Source organism: Ceraceosorus guamensis (assembly GCF_003144195.1).
Source record: "Ceraceosorus guamensis strain MCA 4658 unplaced genomic scaffold IE81scaffold_37, whole genome shotgun sequence".
NCBI classification, from domain to species: domain Eukaryota; kingdom Fungi; phylum Basidiomycota; class Exobasidiomycetes; order Ceraceosorales; family Ceraceosoraceae; genus Ceraceosorus; species Ceraceosorus guamensis.
The window spans coordinates 176659-195790 of record NW_020290032.1 but is presented as its reverse complement, the minus strand read 5'-3'; the positions used below and the strand labels follow the sequence as shown (position 1 = coordinate 195790).

Genomic DNA, 19132 nt, shown 5'->3' with positions numbered 1-19132 from the left:
CCCGGGCCGCACGCCTTGACTTGACCAAGCGGCTGGAGGGTGTTTCCAGCAGGTGGAGTCGAGACGTTCAGGATTGCGAAGAGAAATGGCAAGAATCCGTTCGGGTACTCGATTCTTGGGCGCAGGCAGCCGCATGTGGGGCCGCCGCTGCGGCATTGGCAGATCACCGGGAGACACTACCCACTTGGCTCGGCGGACTGAAGCCTGCATCAGTAGAGGGTCCCTCAACCAAACAAGTCTTGTTTCGTTCAGTGCGGCGCCTTCTCAATCGGCCGCTCCAAGTTGCAGAGGCAATCTCGGCATGGCCTTCTGAGAGGTTCATGGGGCTGTGTGCAGTGCAAGATGGGTCCTCGCACTTGCAGTCAATCTTCAGCCTTCTGCTCGAGTCTACCGGCACGGAGGGACTAGCGGTTTTCTCAGAGAGGCTGTTGTTGGGCCTGAGCCACAAGCTTCTGAAGAATAGAGCCGGCAAAGCAGACATCGAAGGATGCGCACTTGCAGTTCTCGACGAGCTGCAGGCTTTGAGCATTAGTGTCACTACCTGCGATGCTACTCAAGAGCACCAGGCTCGAGGAAAAGGACGAGCCACTAGACCAAGGATCTGCGCGCTGCTAAATCCTTCACGGGATCTTGAACTTGCTCTGCTGGCCCACCTCCAATCGTGTCGTAGGCACGATCAATCCACCAGACCAAGTCACATCCGAAGCCCTAGTCTTGCTCGCAACGTCTCTGCACCTGTCACAGGGCATTTCAGCGACGGTTTGGAACAAACGCGCCAGCGCGCAGACAGCTTAACGAACGGCGGCGGAAGTGAGGATACTGAGCTCGGCGGAACGACGCTGAAAAGCTTGTCGACGTTTGCTGCCGAAGCAGCAGACATCTTCACCACAGGACTTGGGACTCTGGGCAATAGCGTCAACAACTTCTGGTCGACGTCCGGCGCTGCTTCAGGAGGCAGTAGAGAAGGAGTTTCTGACGAAGAGAGTCGAGCCGTCGATGCTCCAATGCAATCCAAACAGACAAGCAAGAAGGGTCCGCCTGCATCACTTTCCATGTCTCGCTTTGTCACTCCGCCCTTGAAGGGTATCACTGTAGCTGGGTCCTCGCCAGTACAGGCACATCGACAAAAACACAGCATTGGCATGCCGCAAGTCTCTGAAGAGGGCGCACTAGCCGATTTCTCTCCTCGCACGCTGTCCCTGGATGCTCGGGAAGAGCTTCGGTCACAGCTACCGCGCGAGACCCGAGCTCCGAGGAGGCGCGTACAAAGCGATGCTGGTTGTTCCGTCGACACGGCACACATCAAGCGTGTTCCATCCATTTCAGCCACCTCGGCCTCGGAAGCGAATCCCGAGACGACTGCTGAGCTCATAAGGTCGGTCAGGACAACTCTGACTGCGTTGATGGGTCGTAACGCTTCCAACACCGGCGCAGCGAACCCCGACAGTCGACCTGAAGAAACCATAGAGCTGCCGCTAGCTGTCTATGTGATCAGACGCTTGCTCTGCAAGCACTTCCCTCGAAATGATTCTCCTACGGCGCACCGGCAACTCCTCCTGCTTTTTGTGCTGCGTTGGTACGCCTTTGGCCGCCTTAGATCACTCATCACGCGCCCAGATGCTTGGACGAGTCGATGCGGCTACACTGTCTCGTTCCCAGCTCGACAAGAGTCGACGGCTTCATCACATCAACACAGGTCTTTACGAGGAGTCTGGACGAGTGACCTTGCTGGGACGTCCGCGCTTGGAGAGCTTCATCGAGCTACCTACGCCGCAATAGTCACGGCTTTGAACGCTGAGCCCGCACTCTCAGAGGAGCTCACCAACACATCAAACACGCTGCCAGAAGCTTGCGATCTAGTCAATCTGTTTGCCGCTCCCTCTGTGTCTAGGTCCAGACCCGAGGACACGTCTGCCTGGTCTTCGACCGCGGGCGTGCACCATACGCCTTCGAGTCAAGACTCCATCGCAGTCACCGTGCTCGCTCTGCGACCCGCCGATGGTGTAGCTTTGATGCATGTATGCGCCCCCCTTTTGGTAACACCGGCAGCGACACGCAGACCCGCGTCCACCCCGCAAACTCCCACACAGAGATCGCCCAGGCTACGCGTGGATACCAACAACCTGGGGCAATACACGCACGTCAGTGAGCAGACTCCATGTAGCAGGTCTGCCGATGCTGCGACACCTATCGAACAGCATCATCTGCGTGAAGCTACCATCGATGTTGAGGCTGCTCTTTTGCACGCCGAGGCTCGGGGCACGATGGAACCCGAGGACACGGCGCTTCTGTTTGTCGCCCAGCGTGTGGATGGTCATTATACTGTCCAGCAGACTGCTCCGAGATTGGGCTACAATCATGCTCCCGCTGCTGCACTGAGGAAGACTGTTCAACCCTCCCGGACGGCGACGAGCCTGCCGATACATGCGGATACCCCGACTGATTCAAATAGCGAGAGCGAATCGCTAACTGCAATCCCCTTCCCGGCACTCGCTGTTCTGGACAGTACTTCTACTCTCCGTGGGTCTAACACGCGTACAGTGACTCCATCAACTTCAAATACAGGCAGCTCCTTTAGCTCTCGGCTGGAATCCAGTAGCACGGCTGGTCCCCGGAGAGGCTGGCAGGGCTCTGGAGAAAGTGGCTGGGACAGTCCACCGCATTCGCCTCACCGAGATGGCTTTTGGGACCGCGAGGATACGCGCGACGATCGATCAGCGTTGGCGTTCAAGAGTCGGGCACAGGTCGGTGGCGCGTCGCCAGTGGTGCGCAAGGCGTCGCTCCCTATTCAGAGTGCTCGAGCTCTTTCTTGGCAGACTGCTGGAGAAATGGCCGTCGATTTGAGCAGAAGGCACAGTACTAGTCCCACTGATACGACACAAGATGGCGCATCTGCATCACTCGAAGCGATGCCTGGCGCCACCTTCACTCTGACTCGTCGCGCCGTCATGGCCCTCGTTCGAAAGGGCTACAGCACCTCAAGCAGACGAAGAGGGCAGCCGGCTGATCTTGTCGCAGACATGCACGCAGCGGCATCCCTCGCAGCCCATCGCTTTGCGTACGAAGACGCTGCGCTGTTCGACGAAGCTGCTGACGCCTTGCTGCACGTCAGTCAGCATTTGCCACACTGGGCGTCAGGTCTCGAAGGATCGCTGAGCTTTGCGCCACTGCTTGCGCTCATTGCAGAACCGCTTCTCACCATCCAGGACGGCATACGAGACCGATTGGTCACAGCGCACCACCGACTCGGTGATCTTGACGCTCTGCGTCAGACGCTGACAGAGAGCACTCGCGAAGTCTTGACAGCTATGCACGAGTTGCGAGTCAAGGCTTGGTATTCAGTCAACATTCGGCTCGACGATTTGGTCCTCGCTTCCCGCAATTCAGCGAGGCAGCAATTTGAACAGAGCCACCCCGGTTCGAACAAATCGACTTCAGATCGATTCGCCAATAAGCTAGAGGGTGGGCACGAATGGCTGCAGAGCTTGGGTTTGTACGATTTTGGGCTGGATGCGAGGTCCATCAACTATCTGAGGGATCTCGATGTCGCCTTCAACGTCATTGCGGGCAAGGCCGAGGAATTCTTTGCGTGTCCAATCTGGGCTAGGGAGGCCGCGTTGGCGCGACCTTTGCTGCTGGCAAGCGAGGCAGAGGGCGATGCACATACCGAGACAGTCGTCCTGACGTCTGGAGCGTGGTCAACTGCCTTTTTGCTGCCAGGTGAGGCGCGCGCACACGACCGCGCGGGACTTGAAGAATTCCTTCAGCGCTCACAGCTACTCGCCACTAGTCTGCTGCTGAGCGAAGCGTTGCCGGTGGTCTACAGCACCGCATCATTGCCTGCTATGATCCCCTCTAGCAGCAGCGCCGCCGACGTTAATGTCCCCGTCGCAAATCTCGTAGCTGCAAAACTTGTGCGCGATGCTGGCGGTGCGGAGTTGCTGCGCCTCTTTGAACTACATCCAGCGCCGCGCACGAAGATGCGGGCCTTGCTATCGCTCGAGAGACTGATTGTATCGACGCTGTCGAGACAAAGCTACGTCGCAAAGACAGCAGCTCATCGTCGAGGTGAGGCGGGAGAGCATGGGCTCAAAGCGAATCAAGGTCTGCCCTTCCCCATCGGCGTGAGGAGTAGGACCCACGGCAAAGCAGCTTCGACGGACACGATCGGGGGTGCCAGTGCACCGCGAGCTTTGCACGGACACAGGTCGAATTGTGGTAGTTTCGACACGGGTGATTCGCGGCTAGGTGGTTCTGACCGGCCGCTGAGCGCCGCTAGGGCTCGAAGAGCATTATCGATGTACTCGGATCTCGCGGAGGAGGTTGCAGAGGAGCCTGAAGAGGCGGAAATGCCGGCAGTAGCCAATATCCACGACGTTCTGAGCGGAGTAGGTCATCCTCTTACGCGCGAGGCTCTGGCTGTGCGATCCTCGGGTGCGGCAGGCGGACTGCCGCCCGCTGACGAAGCAGCTTGGACGCAATATAGCCCGCAATCGACGTCGACGCCTCGTGAATCTGGCACAGTGACGGCGCCAACGACGGACGACGTTGTTGCCGTGCTCGAAGCCCTCTTGCAAGATCCGCGATGCAAGCCACGCAACTTGTTGCTGAACCTGCAGGTGATTGCTTGCTTCACGCCGACCAATTTGTTGGATTTCAAGGACGAGGTGAGTCGGATGGAGTGTAGCTCGACGAGAGGCTCCGAAAGCTTATGGGCTAAAACCTCTTCACCTCTCTGCAGGGCTACTGCTTTTGGACTATGGCCGGGGCCGCACAGATGGTCGAGTCAGCGGCGCGCAAGAGTTGAAGCCTGGTTCCGTTCTGACTCCCAGTGCGCGGCCTGGGCAAGTGTGGTACCAGCCACGTCATGGTTGCAGGGCATGACAGTGGTATTCTGTCGATTGATACCCGGACGATGCCCTTGATGTCAATTGGATACCCATTCTGCCTACTTTTGATGCCCAAGGGGTAGTGGGGGCGCTTGATGGTAGATCAAGAGGTTCATCGACTTGTCATCACACGCTCCCGTCCACCTCATCATCCTCCAACTGCTCATTCCACCAATCGGGCAAGCGGTCCGGCGGAGGCAGCGCGATGAGGTCGGTGTCGAACATTTCGATGAACCTCTCGCTGGTCGTCTTGGCCCTGGAACCAGCGATGGATCTATACTCTGCGCAAATGTTGGCTAAGTTTCGCCCCTGCAAGCGACGAAAGCAGCCTAGCAGTAGGGTCCCCTCGTTTGCGCCTGAGGTGTCCACTACCAGGATAGGAAGATTGCGACGATCCAGAATCAATTCTAGCGCTTCTTTGATCAACCTCTCCGTGTCGTGCGCTTCCCTGTCTTCGTGCTGGTCCTCGCCTGGCCGAGTGAGCTGGTCTCGTGCGCTCGTTGGTGCGCTAGCGGCGCTTTTGGCGACAGGGCGCGCTGAGATGGGACAAGGACCCAAGCCGAAATGAACCATCTTGACTCGGCTTGCGTGTGCCCATCTGCATAGTCTTGCGGCTGGCCGTTCTGGCGAGAGCAGCATCAACGTCTTGAGGTTGAGCATGTCCAAGAAGGACACGTCGATCTGTTGATCTTGTGGGTGGCTCGTTGACCCGTCAATGTTGACGGTGTCACGATACGCCGAATTGTAATCGAGGATGCCAGCACTGGAGGAAGCAGCAGGATCACGGTAAGTGTCTGGTGGTAGCAGGGACAAGAGGGAGGGCATCGAGAGGTATGACACGCCTGGAGCAATGAGATGCAGCGGCGTCAAGGCAGGACACTCGATCACAGATGCTACGAGTGGCTGCGTCTGGACCTGGACCTGGGCCTGAGGGAGAGCTGACGTAAGCGGTGCACTGTTGACTACGTGAGCAGAAGGATTGTACGAGGTCGTAGTGTGGCCAGTCAAGGATTGCGATTGGCTCGTTGCGCATTGAGCCGGGGTGAGAGATGCGTCCGAGGAATGCGAGGCCACGGATCCGGCTGGAGCGGTAGACGTCATCGTGTGATGGGTCGCTGATTCTTATACCGGACAGGTGCTTGTTGTTCTTGAAATCAGCAACCCGCTTGTATCGACGTCTGCTCCGCGTCTCGATCGCCGCTGAAGGGCTGATCTACGAGGATGACTACGCCGAGCACATCGCCAAGCGCTTTGAGCTATGTGCGAGAATTAGCGGGACAGTCCAGCTCGTGGACCTACCAGACTGACTTTGCGGTCGAGATGATGGCGTGATTGTTGAAGGTCGACTGCTCTGAGCCAGACACTTTGGCTTGCTCGAGGGAGTGAAAGCAGACTCATCAAGGCCAACGCTTGTGCGCGGAATGGATTCACGGCTCAGAGCATACAGTAACAGTGAGTATATATAGGCTTGCTAAACGAAGTCACGTGATTTGACTGCCCGCCGCACTCACCGTGCTCGCGCAACATTCTTGATTCACAATTTTGATTTCAGACTCGTCCAAGATTTCTTTGACGAAAGCGACGTTCTTCTCAAATTTCCACACGAGATCTGCTCGCGCTCAGGACTCGAATTATTCAACATCGCGTTGCAGATCTTCTTTGCTCCTCGTCTGCTGCGCTAATCAAAACTCTACCCTTCCTCTTCATACACTGCTGCAACTTTCTCCAGATGACCAAGGTCGCCGCAATGCCCGCCGCTGGAGCTACGAGAAGAGCGCTGGGAGGGCAGTCGATCCGCAACGCTGTTCGAGTCGCCCCTTGGTGAGTGCTACTGGCCTGAAATGCTGTCTGCCTATGCTCGTGCCCATCGAAGCGCTGCGATCTGATTCATTGCTTGTCTCCAGCCCCCGTCTTTCCTCCCTGGTGGCCTCCCGAGCCGACCTTCACAGCAGCGTCGCGCTCAGGGAACGCAAACCCGCCATCTCATCCATCGCAGAGCTTCGCAAACATATTCCAGGCACATCGATGCTGAAGGCCCAGGAGGCCATCGTTTCCACCTGGCCCTCTTCCGATCCTTCCAAAGGGGACGACATTCAAGCTGCGCTAGCGTGGCTGGAAGAAGATCGAGCCAAGAGCGGATTGAAAAAGGCTCAGAAGGTCGCTGGAAGGGAAGCCAAGGAAGGGTGGATCGCAGTGGCTGTGCTCTCGGATGGCGCTGGATCGGGCACGAAAGACCTGCAACAACCTATCAATCCCACCAGCGCCGAAGCACGAGCAAATACACCTTCGCACGCTGCTACTCTCACCTCTGCACCAGTAGCTTCCATCATCGAGCTCAACTGCGAGACGGACTTTGTGGGCAGGACGGACGTGTTTGAGAAGCTATCGAGAGATATTGCGCATTCTGCTGCTCTGTTCCCAAACCTCGGCGGAGCTGTGTCCGCTCCCAACCTGGCTGCTGCTACAAGGCTAGGCACGGGCTTTGCGGACCTGGATACAGAGCAGCTGCTCGACTTCATCCTGATGGAGGCACCCGACTCTGCGAGCGTCGACAGTGACGAAACCGCATCCTCTGCTGCTGCTCCCACATCGCCTCGAACCATTCGAGCTGCAATCTTGGATGCGGTGTCTAGGCTGGGAGAGAGAATACATCTGAGTCGAGCCAGCGTGCTCATCCTGCCTCCTCCTTCCACATCTCGAGACGAGGTGCGCGTGGCAAACCTGGTCGGGTCATACGTGCACGGATCGAGCGCGACGAAGCAAGGCAGCTCACAGACGTCCCTCGGTCGCGTAGGCGCACTGGTGCTGTCCACCATCAGCCACGCATCTTCCTCTGCCAACTCTTCTACCGCACTCGAAGGGCTCGAACCCGCTCAAATTCGAGCGCTGCTGAGATCCTTGGCAAGACAGGCGGTCGGCTTTCAAACTACGTCTATCTCGCACCAACCAGGTCAGGAAGCCGATTCTGCGCTTCTGAGACAGCCTTTCAGTATGCTCCTCCCAGCTGCACAGCTGGCAGTACAGGATGGAGCAGGCGAAGGGGATGTGGAGGCAGCACTTCATGCTTGGGGTCGACAGAGAAATGGGAAGCAGGTGCAAGTGGTGGGCTTGAGGCGCTGGACGCTTGGCGAGTCGGGACCAGAGGCTCAGGCATAGCAACTAGATTTTGGTCTCGGTGATTCCATACGACTTGCTCGCACGATCAGTACGCTGCAAAGATGTGGCGAATCCAATCACGTTGTTTGCATCAAAAAGCAATGACCTTTGCGCTTTTCTTTCCCTTCTCTTGGGGTGCGCGAGAGACCTTATTTCGATGTTCCTGCAATCTATCGCGCTCCACGTCGCTTCTCTGTCTGGAAAAGTGATGAAAGTCGTCTTCATCTGCTCCAAGACTTTCTGTGTGTTGGACACCGCCGGTGGCGGACGGGCCGCCTGTATCAGCACCACAAATTGCCGCGAGGCCGAGTTCCGCTGCTCCTTTGCCGCTCTTGCGTATGCTCAGTGGACAGTCTTTGACCAAATGTTCGGTAGATGAGCACAGACGACAAGATCCACCTGAGGGGTACACGCCTCTGCCTTTGGGACATTTAGAGGACAAGTGGCCCTACACGGTAGTCCAACAAAAGTGTAAGCAGCAGCCGCTGTCTGTCAGAAACCGACAGAGATACTTACCTTTTGACTGCATATGAAGCAAGTGGCGTACGGCAGCTGCTCTTCGCCTTCATCGTTGCGTTTCGCTGCCTTCCTACACCGGGCCAGTGTATGCTCTGTGCTGCCACACCTAAAGCAAATACCGACAGTCTCTTTGCCCGTGACTTTGGCTTTCCCATCTGTATCGCCTTCTACAGGCAGATCTCCGTCGAGTGCGCTACTCTCCGCATTGAGACCTGAAGGACAGTCCTTCGCCGAGTGTCCCATACCTCTACACGCATAGCATCGCTGCTTTGAAGCTCGCTCTGCCGCCCGCTTGTCTCTGCGAGCATCGCTCTTTGCTGACACGTCTGCTCGTCGATCTGTCGCAGTGCAAACCGTGAGCTACGCGTGAGCCTTTGTTCTAGGCTATCACTAGAATCGCAGCACTCACCTGCCTCCATCTTCTTCCATGGATTTCCTTTCTCGTCATCTGGTGCATGCGAGGTCGCTGCTTCTCTCCTTGCGGCAAACTCGCCGCCCTTCGAGTCTGCTCTCTTGTCCTTCCAAGTCACTTCCTCAAGTCGGGCGTCCTTCTTCCCAGCCCGACCATTTGCCGCTCGTATCGCCCTCACAACTTCATGGATAGCAGACTCATGCGCTGCCCTCTTCTCATCCGTGTTAGCCTTCTTTGCGCGCAATCGAACAAGTTTTAGACGCTTCTGCAGGTCATTGGAGGATAGCTTGGAGAGGTCCACGGGAACGGATGGTCGGGGGACTCGAGCCGCTGTCGAATCGTTCTGGCCGCTCTTCGTCCGCCTTCTTTTACGCTTGCTTCCAGTCTTGCTTTCGCCTTCCGCAGCAATATCCCCCATGGTGATGTTGTTGGATGAAGAAGCTGCGAAACGCTCTTCGGCAGGCGTGGCGGTGGGCAAAACTTTCCGCTTCTTGGAGCCGTGTGAGGCATCCGAGACGCCTGAGGTGTAGCGAGTCATCTTGCACTCTGCATTGACTGAGTCTAGTCCCAAGCTGGTGCGAGATGGTCATGTTGGGTTATTGTCACTCGCGAATTGCTGGGAGAGGTCCAAGAAAGCGTTCTGAGCATCGCTCGCGAGCCCAAATTTTTGTGGCGGTGGCTGTGAGTCGTACGAGAGATCACAGGTAGCGCAGACGGCGTGCGATTAGAAACGCGATGCGTGCCAATTCAATTCTCATTTCCCTCTCCCTGAATGTTTCCAGGCTGCAACGATATCATTTGGGTCATGGTATTATTTTTCTGCGCCTGACCCCCATGAAATGGACGTTAAAAATATGAAGTCTGGAGCATAATGCCCTTGAATCTTGATACAACTTTCCGGCCGCTGCATGCATAAACGCCGCGCATGTGTGGTGCACGGCCACACGCAAGCTCGATCGCGCGCGGATCGCGGGTGAATGCAGCACGTACGGTATAGGTAACCATCATGCAGCACAAACAGAATACTCGTGACTCGTGACTCACGCAAATGCCTCTCGTCGTCTCGCGCTGCTGATGCTGCTGCTGCTGCTGGACGCGCATAGCGCACAGATGCGCACGCAGCGGCATCAGGTTTGGCTGTCAAGGGAGACCGAAGCCGTGATGCAGTGAGAGTCGGACTGCTTGGTCTGTGCCTGTGCCTACTACTCTTGACTGTACTCTCGCCGCTGTGAGACAGCCGGAGAAGGGGCGGCGCTTCCACCAATCAATCACAAATCAATCCACTCGCGCTCCCATGTCTCAGCAAGATCATACCATCGTCCTGAGAAGCTTGCATTTCCAGTCTCGACACCTCAGACACGGCAGCCAGCGTTGCTGCCAATCTTCGCGCGACGCTGCTATCTGGGACGACTTGGGCGCGCTCAGCAATCAACGAACGGGTCAGGAGCGACAAACACAGCGGCCAAGGTCCGTGGGTCGCTTTAGACTCCGCCTGCGCGTCGAGCGAGTCCCGTCAGCGAGCTGAACGCTGAACGGCTGGCTGGCTGTGGGCATCGCGATTTCGCAGCTCCCTTGTACGCAACCAGCCCAGGAGTCTAGTCCAGCACGGCGCGACCCGCGAAGCTTCCTCGCTCTCAGCGTTTGCTCCCACAACCCTCCTTTCGGCTACCATGGCTCGACCTCACTCTGGTTACGGTGGACCTGAAGACTTCTCTCCTGGGGGCCAGCAACAGCAGCACGTCATCAACATGGGTCCTGCAGGGGTGGATCCATCGCGGCAGCTACCCTCGCATCACAGCGCTGCTGTAGCTGCTGCTTCTCATCGGCAACTCTCACCGATGCACCACAATTCGCAGTATGCTCCTCGTGACGTCCAGTCCACAAGCCCTCGAGGAGCTCCCTATGGAATGGACACGCTGAGCGCACTCAGCGCGACCTCGCCTGTGGGCTCGAACAATGTGGCGACTTATGCCTCACCAAGACTTGCTCAAGCGGGAGGTCTGGGCGCAGGTTTGGCACCTTCTAGCGGCAGTAGCAGCAGCGGGGCCAATCTGGGGCGAAGTCAGTCTCTTGGACACGCAGCTTACCAACAGCAGAGGCAAGCGCAAGCAATGCAACAACAGTACGGGCAGCAAGGGTCGCAGCACGGCATACATCAGCAAATGCCTGCGTCGAGCCCGGCTTCCCAGCAGAGCTATGGCGAGGCTGGAGGAGGGTATCATAGATCAAGAGAACATGCTCAGCCGTCCTACTCGGAGGGGTCCACCTCGTATGATATTCCCGCGCATGCGCAGTCTGGTGGACCTTCTGGACTCAGCTTGCTTCCCACCATCAGCACTCAAATACAATCGGGCAGTTTGAGCAGTCCGTATAGCCCGCATCGAAACTCCATGTTCGAGACATCTCCCAATGCGAGTCATACGTACGCTGCGCAGCCACCTATGTCGCGGTCACCGGCTTCAGCAGCACTCAGATCGCCATACGCACCGCCGTCAAGTGCAGCTCATGGCAACTTGAGTCCGAGCGCGCCCTACCATCCTCAGCAACAAGTGGGACATCATCAGTCCTCGCTAAATCAGCGGCCAGTGAGCATGCTCGACTCGTCCACGTACGGCAGCTCGCCTCGTAGTGCGTTCACGGACACCTCTGGCGCTAGCCCATCTCAGAGATATTCACCTCTGCACGCGTCGACAAGTAGTGGAAGATCAGGACTCAGAACGGCCACGCATGATGGGTCCAGTTCTGGTTTGCCCTTGCATCACTTGTCCGGCTCTGGCTCAGGAAGCGACAGCCTACCTTATGCCTTTTCACCTGGATCACAGGTGCACAGCACGATGAGTCCAGCGATGCAGAGCCCTTATCAGCCGCTGCACGCTTCCGCAGGTCCTCCCCGCAACGCACTTCCAGCAGGCTCAGCTGGTTCTTACGTCTTGCCATCGGCCGAAAGGGATAGACGGGCAAGTATGGTCGCATCTAGCTTTGCTCCTGCTGCGACGGAAGGAAGGGAATGGAGGCAATCTGTGGGATCGGCGGCGAAGCCGTCGCACCGAAGACCACCTCAGGAGGGTTTCCGCAAGGTCAGAGAGTTGGGTGACTTGAGACCCAGCTTGCAGGTTGCGCAGCAAGGGGCTGGTCGAAGAGCTGATCCTGCAGGTGGTCATGTCAGCGTGAGTCTTGAGAAGGCTTCGATCGGCGCGAGGCGAGGCGAGGCGATCGAGGAACATTGAGGTCCAATTCAGCGGTTCTAGCTAGGATTCTGTCCGATACCGAACGAGAGCTGAACTCTGTTTCTCCCTACTCCTCACAGCCGCTCAAAGCAGTGACGACATACCTGCATCACACCTATCATCTGGTCAATCCAGCTTTTGTCTACGAGCTGTCGTTTAATCCTAGGAGAGTCTTGACCAAGCCAAGCAAGCCTATGCATAATGACGGAATGGACAACGAGGACAGCGATTACATCCTCTACGTCAATGACTTTCTTGGTGCAGACGAAGGCAACAGGTAAGCTGCAAGCGCCAGGGCGTGCAGAGTGCCTGGAGTGTGCTGATGTTCCTTCGCACCTACTCGGACCACGTGATGGCGCAGATACCTCATCCTTGATGTGTTAGGCCAAGGCACATTTGGGCAGGTTGTCAAGTGCCAGAACATGAAGACGCACGAGATCGTGGCTGTCAAGGTGATCAAGAACAAGCCTGCGTACTTCAATCAGAGCATGATGGAAGTGACGATTCTGGAAATGGTGCGTGTGACTTCGCGATCTCGCTACGATATGTACGCTGACGTCTGAGCATTGATCACGAACAAATTTCAGCTCAATGGAAGCTGGGATCCGAATGACGAGCACCACATTCTGAGGTTGCGGGACACCTTTATCCACGCCAAACATCTCTGCTTGGTCTTTGAGCTGCTCTCGTCCAACTTGTACGAGCTCATCAAGCAGAACGGCTTTAAGGGCTTGAGCACGAGCCTCGTGCGCGTCTTCACAGCTCAGCTGCTCGACTCATTGACCGTTCTCAATGAAGCCCGTCTTATCCACTGCGATCTCAAGCCCGAGAACATTTTGCTGAAAACGTGAGTGGCACTGCAATTTGCTGCGGCACAGTTTTTCTGCTGACTCGCGATTGCGTTTGGTCTTCAGCCTGCAAACGCCGTCCATCAAGCTGGTCGATTTTGGTTCTGCGTGCCACGAGAAGCAGACGGTTTACACGTACATCCAGTCGCGCTTTTACAGGTCTCCCGAGGTCTTGCTTGGCCTGCCGTATTCGTCGATGATAGATATGTGGTCATTGGGCTGCATTGCTGTGGAGCTCTTCCTTGGCTTGCCCCTGTTTCCTGGAACCTCGGAATACAACCAGATCACTCGGATTGTCGAGATGCTAGGGTGAGTCGTCCGCCTTTCCAGCATGGACTCAAGGCGGCGGAAATTGCGTTGTACTGACATGCGGCACTCTTCCTTCAGATTGCCGCCATCGTACATGCTGGACCAAGGCAAGCAGACGAGCGAGTTCTTCAACATCGCCCAAGACGAATGGGGTCGCAAAAGCTATCGATTGAAATCAATAGACCAGTATCAAAAGGAGCGGAATCCGAACCCCCCTGAGCAGCCCTCGAAGCGGTACTTTCAGGCTACTACGCTACCGGACATTGTCAAGACTTATCCGATGGCACGAAAGAGCGGTAAGCCAGCTGACGTCCAAAAGGGTGAGTTGAAGCCGCTTGCTGGTCGCAAAGGCCAAAATTTGTACTGATGCGCTGTGGTCTCGCCACCAGAAATGGCAAACCGGACGTCCTTCATTGACTTTGTCACGGGATTGCTGAGCATGGATCCAGCCCAAAGATGGACGCCGCAGCAAGCCAAATTGCATCCTTTCATCACCGGAGAAAGGTTCCTGAAGCCGTTCAAGCCGCCTGCAACACCACTGAGTCCAACGTCGTCCCTCAAGTCAAAGGCGTCCTCACCTTCGAACGATTCAGCCAAACATCCCTACGGCGGCCTGCCGCAGACCACTGCACAATCTTCCGGACGGGCATACCAAGATGCTGCGGCGTACAATCAGCATCTGGCGCAACAGCAAGCATACAACTCGGCACACCACGCGCGCCAGACACTGCCATCTGCTTCGAACAACCCCTACGTGCAAGATGCCACTGCGCAAGCTCAAGCGCAGGCCCAGGCCAAAGCTGCGGTCAAAGCCCAAGCGCACCAGCAACAGCTGCAAGCCAGCGCATTGGCACACGCGCATCAAGCCGCATCTTCACCACAGGGCTTTGTCTCGCCAAGCGGGTCCGGATCTACGATCCAGAATCGAAGTCGATCGAACACGATGACGCGCATGGATGCAGTGCCTCCGCAGCTGGCAAAGATGGGCCTAGAAGCGTCGCCCCTTTCTGGCTCTGTCGCGCTTGGATCAGCAAGGCAGTCCCTGACACCGGTCGACTCGAGAGATTGGGATCGTCGGCAACAGCCGCATCTTCAGCAGAATGGTCTGGTAGGGATGAGTCCCGGTGGGACCGGAGCAGCAGGAGGCAGCAAGCTTCGAGGAGCATCTCAGTACCAACCTTTGGACGCTGCGCAGCAGCAATGGCGAGGCAATTCGCCTCTCCAAGGCTCAGCAGGCGGCTACCTATCTTCGCATCAGGGAGGTTCAGGGTTCTCTGTCGTCGTGGACGGACAAGATCGCAGGTTGGTGAATCCCCACGATCAACACGGAGCGGGCGGCAGCTCACTTTCAGCCCTAGCATCTCCGAGTGGAGGCTCCTCTCTGCCTATTGCTCAGCCGCCACCGGCTGCTTATGCGAGTCCTTCGTCCGCGCATGCCCAAGCAAGCAGGTTCCAGTCTTCGTCGAGTGCCCATCAACCGCCAGGCCAGACCTACGGAGCTGCAGGCATGTCTTTCGACCCTTACGATACTGGCATTGCCCAGCTCATGCCTGCTTTGAAGCCCACGCAATATCAAGGAAGTGGAGGCAGCACCGCTTCCACCCAGCGGCACTCCATGGCACTCCTTCCCGGACAGGGTGGAAGCGGAGGTTCGAGCCACAGTCACGCCGGCGGAGCGTATGGCAGCGGCCTTGTGCCGGGAGCGTTGCTGCCGAGTCCTAATATGAGCAATCCGGACGACGCGTTTGGCATACTGCCTTCCTTCGACCCCAATTCGAGGCGGCGCTACTCATCGGCTCAAGGACATCAAAATTTCTAGCCGCAGCTTGCCAATCAGGATGCGTCGGTGGTCGTGCGGCGGCTTGTACACCCACGCGTAGCCTGGCACCTCTTCGTGCCCCTCCTCTCCTACCTTCCTTCCGCCAGCTGCTTGACAGCCCTACACCACACTTTACCTCATCTGCATCCTTAACGATCACGACTGTGCACTGGATCAAAGCAATACCCCATGCAAACGATCAAGGTGTTTTGATACGAGGCTCTTGCGCATCGTCCTTGCTTGTGAGACGCTGTTTGCCATTGCCTACTCTTCGCGTGGAGCACTATCCACCAATTGCATCTCGTGTAGAAGATGTGAGCAAATAAAAGAACTTGTCAAGTATCGATAGGGAAGGCGAATGTGGGGATAGATGAGCCACAGAGGATTGCATGCGTGATGGCCTGGGCAACGAAACGCTTGAGGAGGCAAAGATGCGAGGTGGAGAGCGTCAGAGTGACCCACTTCAATCACTTTCTTCGTCCTCCTCATCGTCCGAAGCCTCTTCCGCTTCATCATCGATCAGTCCCTTTTCGCCTTCTTCATCTGAATCGTCGTCCTCTTCGTCAGACTGCATGAGTGAACGTCGCACAAAAACATCAGTCAGTGGGTCGAAGGCGAAAGAAACAGAGCGAAGTGATGACTCACGACTTCTTCTGAATCGTCTTCCTCCTCGCTTTCATCATCATCATCATCTTCTTCTTCTTCTTCTTCTTCTTCTTCTTCTTCTTCGTCATCATCATCATCTTCGCTGTCCTCTGCCTCTTCAGCTGCATCCTCTGAAGCACTATCATCCTTCTCAATCATGGACGATTTCTTACTGGAAGCTTTGACGCTACTCGCGAGTCCCACTTCTCCCATACTTTCATCCTCGTCTTCCCCTTCCTCTTCACTCTCTGCTGAAGTTGCTCCTCCTCTCCTGCTGCTGACTCTCGAAACATCATCGTCATCTTCTTCTTCCTCCTCCTCCTCCTCCTCCTCCTCCTCCTCCTCCTCCTCGCTGTCCGAGTCCTCTTGGTCGCTATCGAGCGCTTTCCTGGCAGAGTTTGACTGTCTTCGTTGAGGTCTGATCACCTCTACGTCCTCATCGTCCGAATCTGCTCCAAAAGCGTTTGTGCGAGCAGCATTCAATGTCTCTGGCTCATCACCTTCGCTATCTGTCGATTCCTCCTCGTCCTCATCAACATCTACGTCCACATCCATTCCCTCTTCCTCTTCTTCTTCATCCTCATCGCTCTCTCCTTCTTTCCATACATAAGCCGCTCTCTTCTCTTTCGTCTCGTCCGCTCCTCGAGCTCCCTTGCCGCGCTTCGCGCTCACGCCTTGAACCTGCCTCTGCGCAGCTTGTTGCGCGGTATATGTGGTTCGGAACTCGATCTGCGCCAGCACCAATTCCAATCTGCCAGATAGCGCCAAGAGACGCTCGTGCGAGGCGATCCTGCGCGAGAGAGTAGCGTGCAAAACAGCAAGTCGATTCACAAGGTCCGGTAGCTTTTGGCCACAATCGTCCAGAAACGGGGTAGCAGGCACACTTCGTCAGTATACGATGTCACTTCGCCGCGCGAGGAAGGAGTGACGGACTCACAGACATCAGGTAGCCCGCATGTGCAGTCAACGCAGCTTTGATCCACTCGATCAAGCCTCTAGCCCTCTGGCTTCCGATAGCACCTTTGCTCCTCTGACCCGCCGACATGGTAGAAACGGCAGCTTCGAGCAACTTGACAGCAATCGGTCCGCTAATCCTTCTCACCGTCTCTCTTATCATTCCAGGATCGCTGTGCGCCAGGCAGGATGACAACATGGCCGAGTCGTCCGAGTGAAGAGCCTGGATCAGAGTTTGCGCTAGCGAGCCGCCGGATTCTAGAGGGGCCTTTTGTGCCAAATATGCTGCGTCATCCGCCTCCGCTTCGGATTCGTCTTCCTCCGCCGCTGCGCCAGTGCCCGCGTTGCCGCTTCGTTTCGATTGTTTGACATCGGCAAGATCCTTAGCAGACGCACCGACGCCGAGGCTTTTGAGTCGGGCAGCAAGGGTCGGTTCGGCAGCATCAGCATCAAGTTCGGCGTCCAGATCAGCCTGCTCATCCGCAAAACGCTTCGGTGCAGCAACGTCAGCATCAGGAATCAATCCTGATGCGCTGTTGGATCCCAGCAGCTCTCCTGTGCTGAGATTTCCAGAAGTGTTTGCTGTGGGCGCATGACCTGCGCCCTTGTAACGCTGAGCCGCTGCAGCGCCTTCGCCCAGCTCGGTGTCTCCTTGCGAAAGAAGGCCGCCTGACCCTGATCTGACTACTGAAATTTCTTTCGGCAGTTTGCCCATTTCGTCAAGCAAGGACTGCGGGCCGGAGAAGGAAAAAGGGCAGGAGGGTGAGCCAGTGAGACCCGGGCTGCAGATCGAATCCGGCACGAACCCTCGATCCCGCACTGTGAATCACTCACCATCCTCTCGACGATGAGCTTGCTGCCGTGCAGCAAGGCAGCAACGCTCAAGATGCCCCGGTGCACATGTGCGTCCAGCAAAGGCGTCACCTCTTTGTTCTTTCCAGTCCTCAGCACGACGCTCGAAGCTTTTTCCAGACTCTGCACCTTTTTTGCCGCAGGGTCGATGGAAGAAGGGACGTGATGGATGGCCGCATTCCCAGCTACCGTGATGGACAGGATCAGATCCGTCGATGCGTCCGAGCTGAAAGAGTCGACGCGACGCACTGCTGATTCGAGCGGCAGGGATGCGAGGGGTCGAGCTGAGCTGCCCCACAGCGTCAACACCCGGTCACCTTCTGCTGCAGAGATGAAGGCTTGCTCTTGAATGAGCAGCGGCACGAGGTGTGTGATGCTGCTGGCGTGTCCTGTCCATGTCTTGGAGGCCTTGTAAGTGGGAGCGCGTGCCTCTGAGCCTTGCGCACCACCGACTCCGACTAGTTCCAGTCGAGTGATGTTGTGAGAAGCTGCCAAGATGGATTTGTCTTGGCCCGAGGCAAGCGCCGCTACGTCTTGGACCGGCGTTCTCTGAGGTGAAGACGTGCCAGCCTTGCCCGCATTGGGTGCCAATGACCAAGTTCGGACAAGCGAGTCTGCACAAGCAGCATGCAGTACGGGGTCGCTGCCTTGCTCTGCGAAGAGCAGAGATCTGACGGCTCTATCGCTCGCCGAAGAAGGTGCTGCATCGTTGAGGACGCGCACGACTTTACCCAGAGAAGGTGAGAACAGCTGAATGCTGCCATCCTGCAGACCCAATGCTACAACGCTCTGGGACCGAGGAGAGGGGGCGTTGGTGGTAGCGGCGAGGCTGTCGACATTTCCATTCGCATTCGCGCTCTTCCTTCGCTTCTTCTTGCTTGCGCCAGCAGCATCTGATGGCGCATCGATGGTCGCCGCTTGACCATTGGTATCAGGGACAGGCAAGCCTCCCCAAGCTACGCATACGACTCTTCCGCTAGGCAGCACATGATCCGCTTTTAATCTCGCACCTTCTCCCGCTTCCTGAGCATTGCAGTCGTAGATCCTCAATCGATGTCTATCCAAAGCTTGACTGAGCAGCGCCAATGATTGTCCATCTGAGCTGAAAGAGGAGAGCGTGGATGGTGATGAAGCTGCGATGGGTGATGCGAGAGATGCGAGGGAAGAAGCGGGCCGAGATTTGGAGGAGGACTTGCGGGATTGCTTCTTGCCTGAGCCGGATGGGCTGGCACTGCTCAGCGACATCGTGGCGACCGGGCAGTAGGCACGTGCGTATTGTCGAGGCGAATGGAATGGGAGTCTGATTCGGGATTATGATGAGACGGTTGAGAGACTTGCGGAATGGAGAGATGAAGAATGTAGCAAAGTGTGCAGGGCACGCTCTCCTCGCAGCAGAGAGCAGGGAGCGCAAGAGAGAGAGAGAGCAGTAGCGCAGCGCGAAGCTGCTTCATCACGCATACCGTATGGCCGCCGGACCTTCCAAAATTTATTCACGCGCAGAT

The 19132-nt window shown here is 56.7% G+C and overlaps 5 protein-coding genes across 5 annotated transcripts; 2 read left to right on the top strand and 3 right to left on the bottom strand.

The window, feature by feature from the left end:
• Positions 1-5015: 5015 nt before the first annotated feature.
• Positions 5016-5549, bottom strand: IE81DRAFT_291305 (hypothetical protein; the record flags this gene model as incomplete). The annotated part of the gene is made up of 2 exons (XM_025511893.1): positions 5016-5377; positions 5444-5549. 2 exons carry the CDS (start codon positions 5547-5549, stop codon positions 5016-5018), a joined length of 468 nt encoding a protein of 155 aa, XP_025368998.1.
• Positions 5550-6481: 932 nt separating this feature from the next.
• IE81DRAFT_324172 (hypothetical protein) lies at positions 6482-8484 on the top strand. The gene is made up of 2 exons (XM_025514163.1): positions 6482-6710; positions 6794-8484. Exons 1-2 carry the CDS (start codon positions 6619-6621, stop codon positions 8043-8045), a joined length of 1344 nt encoding a protein of 447 aa, XP_025368997.1. The 5' UTR covers positions 6482-6618; the 3' UTR covers positions 8046-8484.
• IE81DRAFT_291275 (hypothetical protein) lies at positions 8137-8891 on the bottom strand (the record flags this gene model as incomplete). The annotated part of the gene is made up of 3 exons (XM_025511890.1): positions 8137-8493; positions 8562-8704; positions 8762-8891. Coding segments are annotated over 3 exons (630 nt in total), but the record flags the coding sequence as incomplete, so codon positions are not given.
• Positions 8892-11539: 2648 nt separating this feature from the next.
• Positions 11540-15392, top strand: IE81DRAFT_155910 (kinase-like protein). Its single transcript, XM_025510489.1, has 8 exons — positions 11540-11604; positions 11675-12143; positions 12284-12480; positions 12565-12718; positions 12791-13050; positions 13118-13360; positions 13439-13680; positions 13750-15392. Exons 2-8 carry the CDS (start codon positions 11811-11813, stop codon positions 15177-15179), a joined length of 2859 nt encoding a protein of 952 aa, XP_025368995.1. The 5' UTR covers positions 11540-11604; positions 11675-11810; the 3' UTR covers positions 15180-15392.
• On the bottom strand, positions 15264-18875 carry IE81DRAFT_341839 (hypothetical protein; the record flags this gene model as incomplete). Its single annotated transcript, XM_025515669.1, has 5 exons — positions 15264-15747; positions 15825-16667; positions 16762-17508; positions 17613-18586; positions 18641-18875. 5 exons carry the CDS (start codon positions 18873-18875, stop codon positions 15643-15645), a joined length of 2904 nt encoding a protein of 967 aa, XP_025368994.1. The 3' UTR covers positions 15264-15642.
• Positions 18876-19132: the final 257 nt, after the last annotated feature.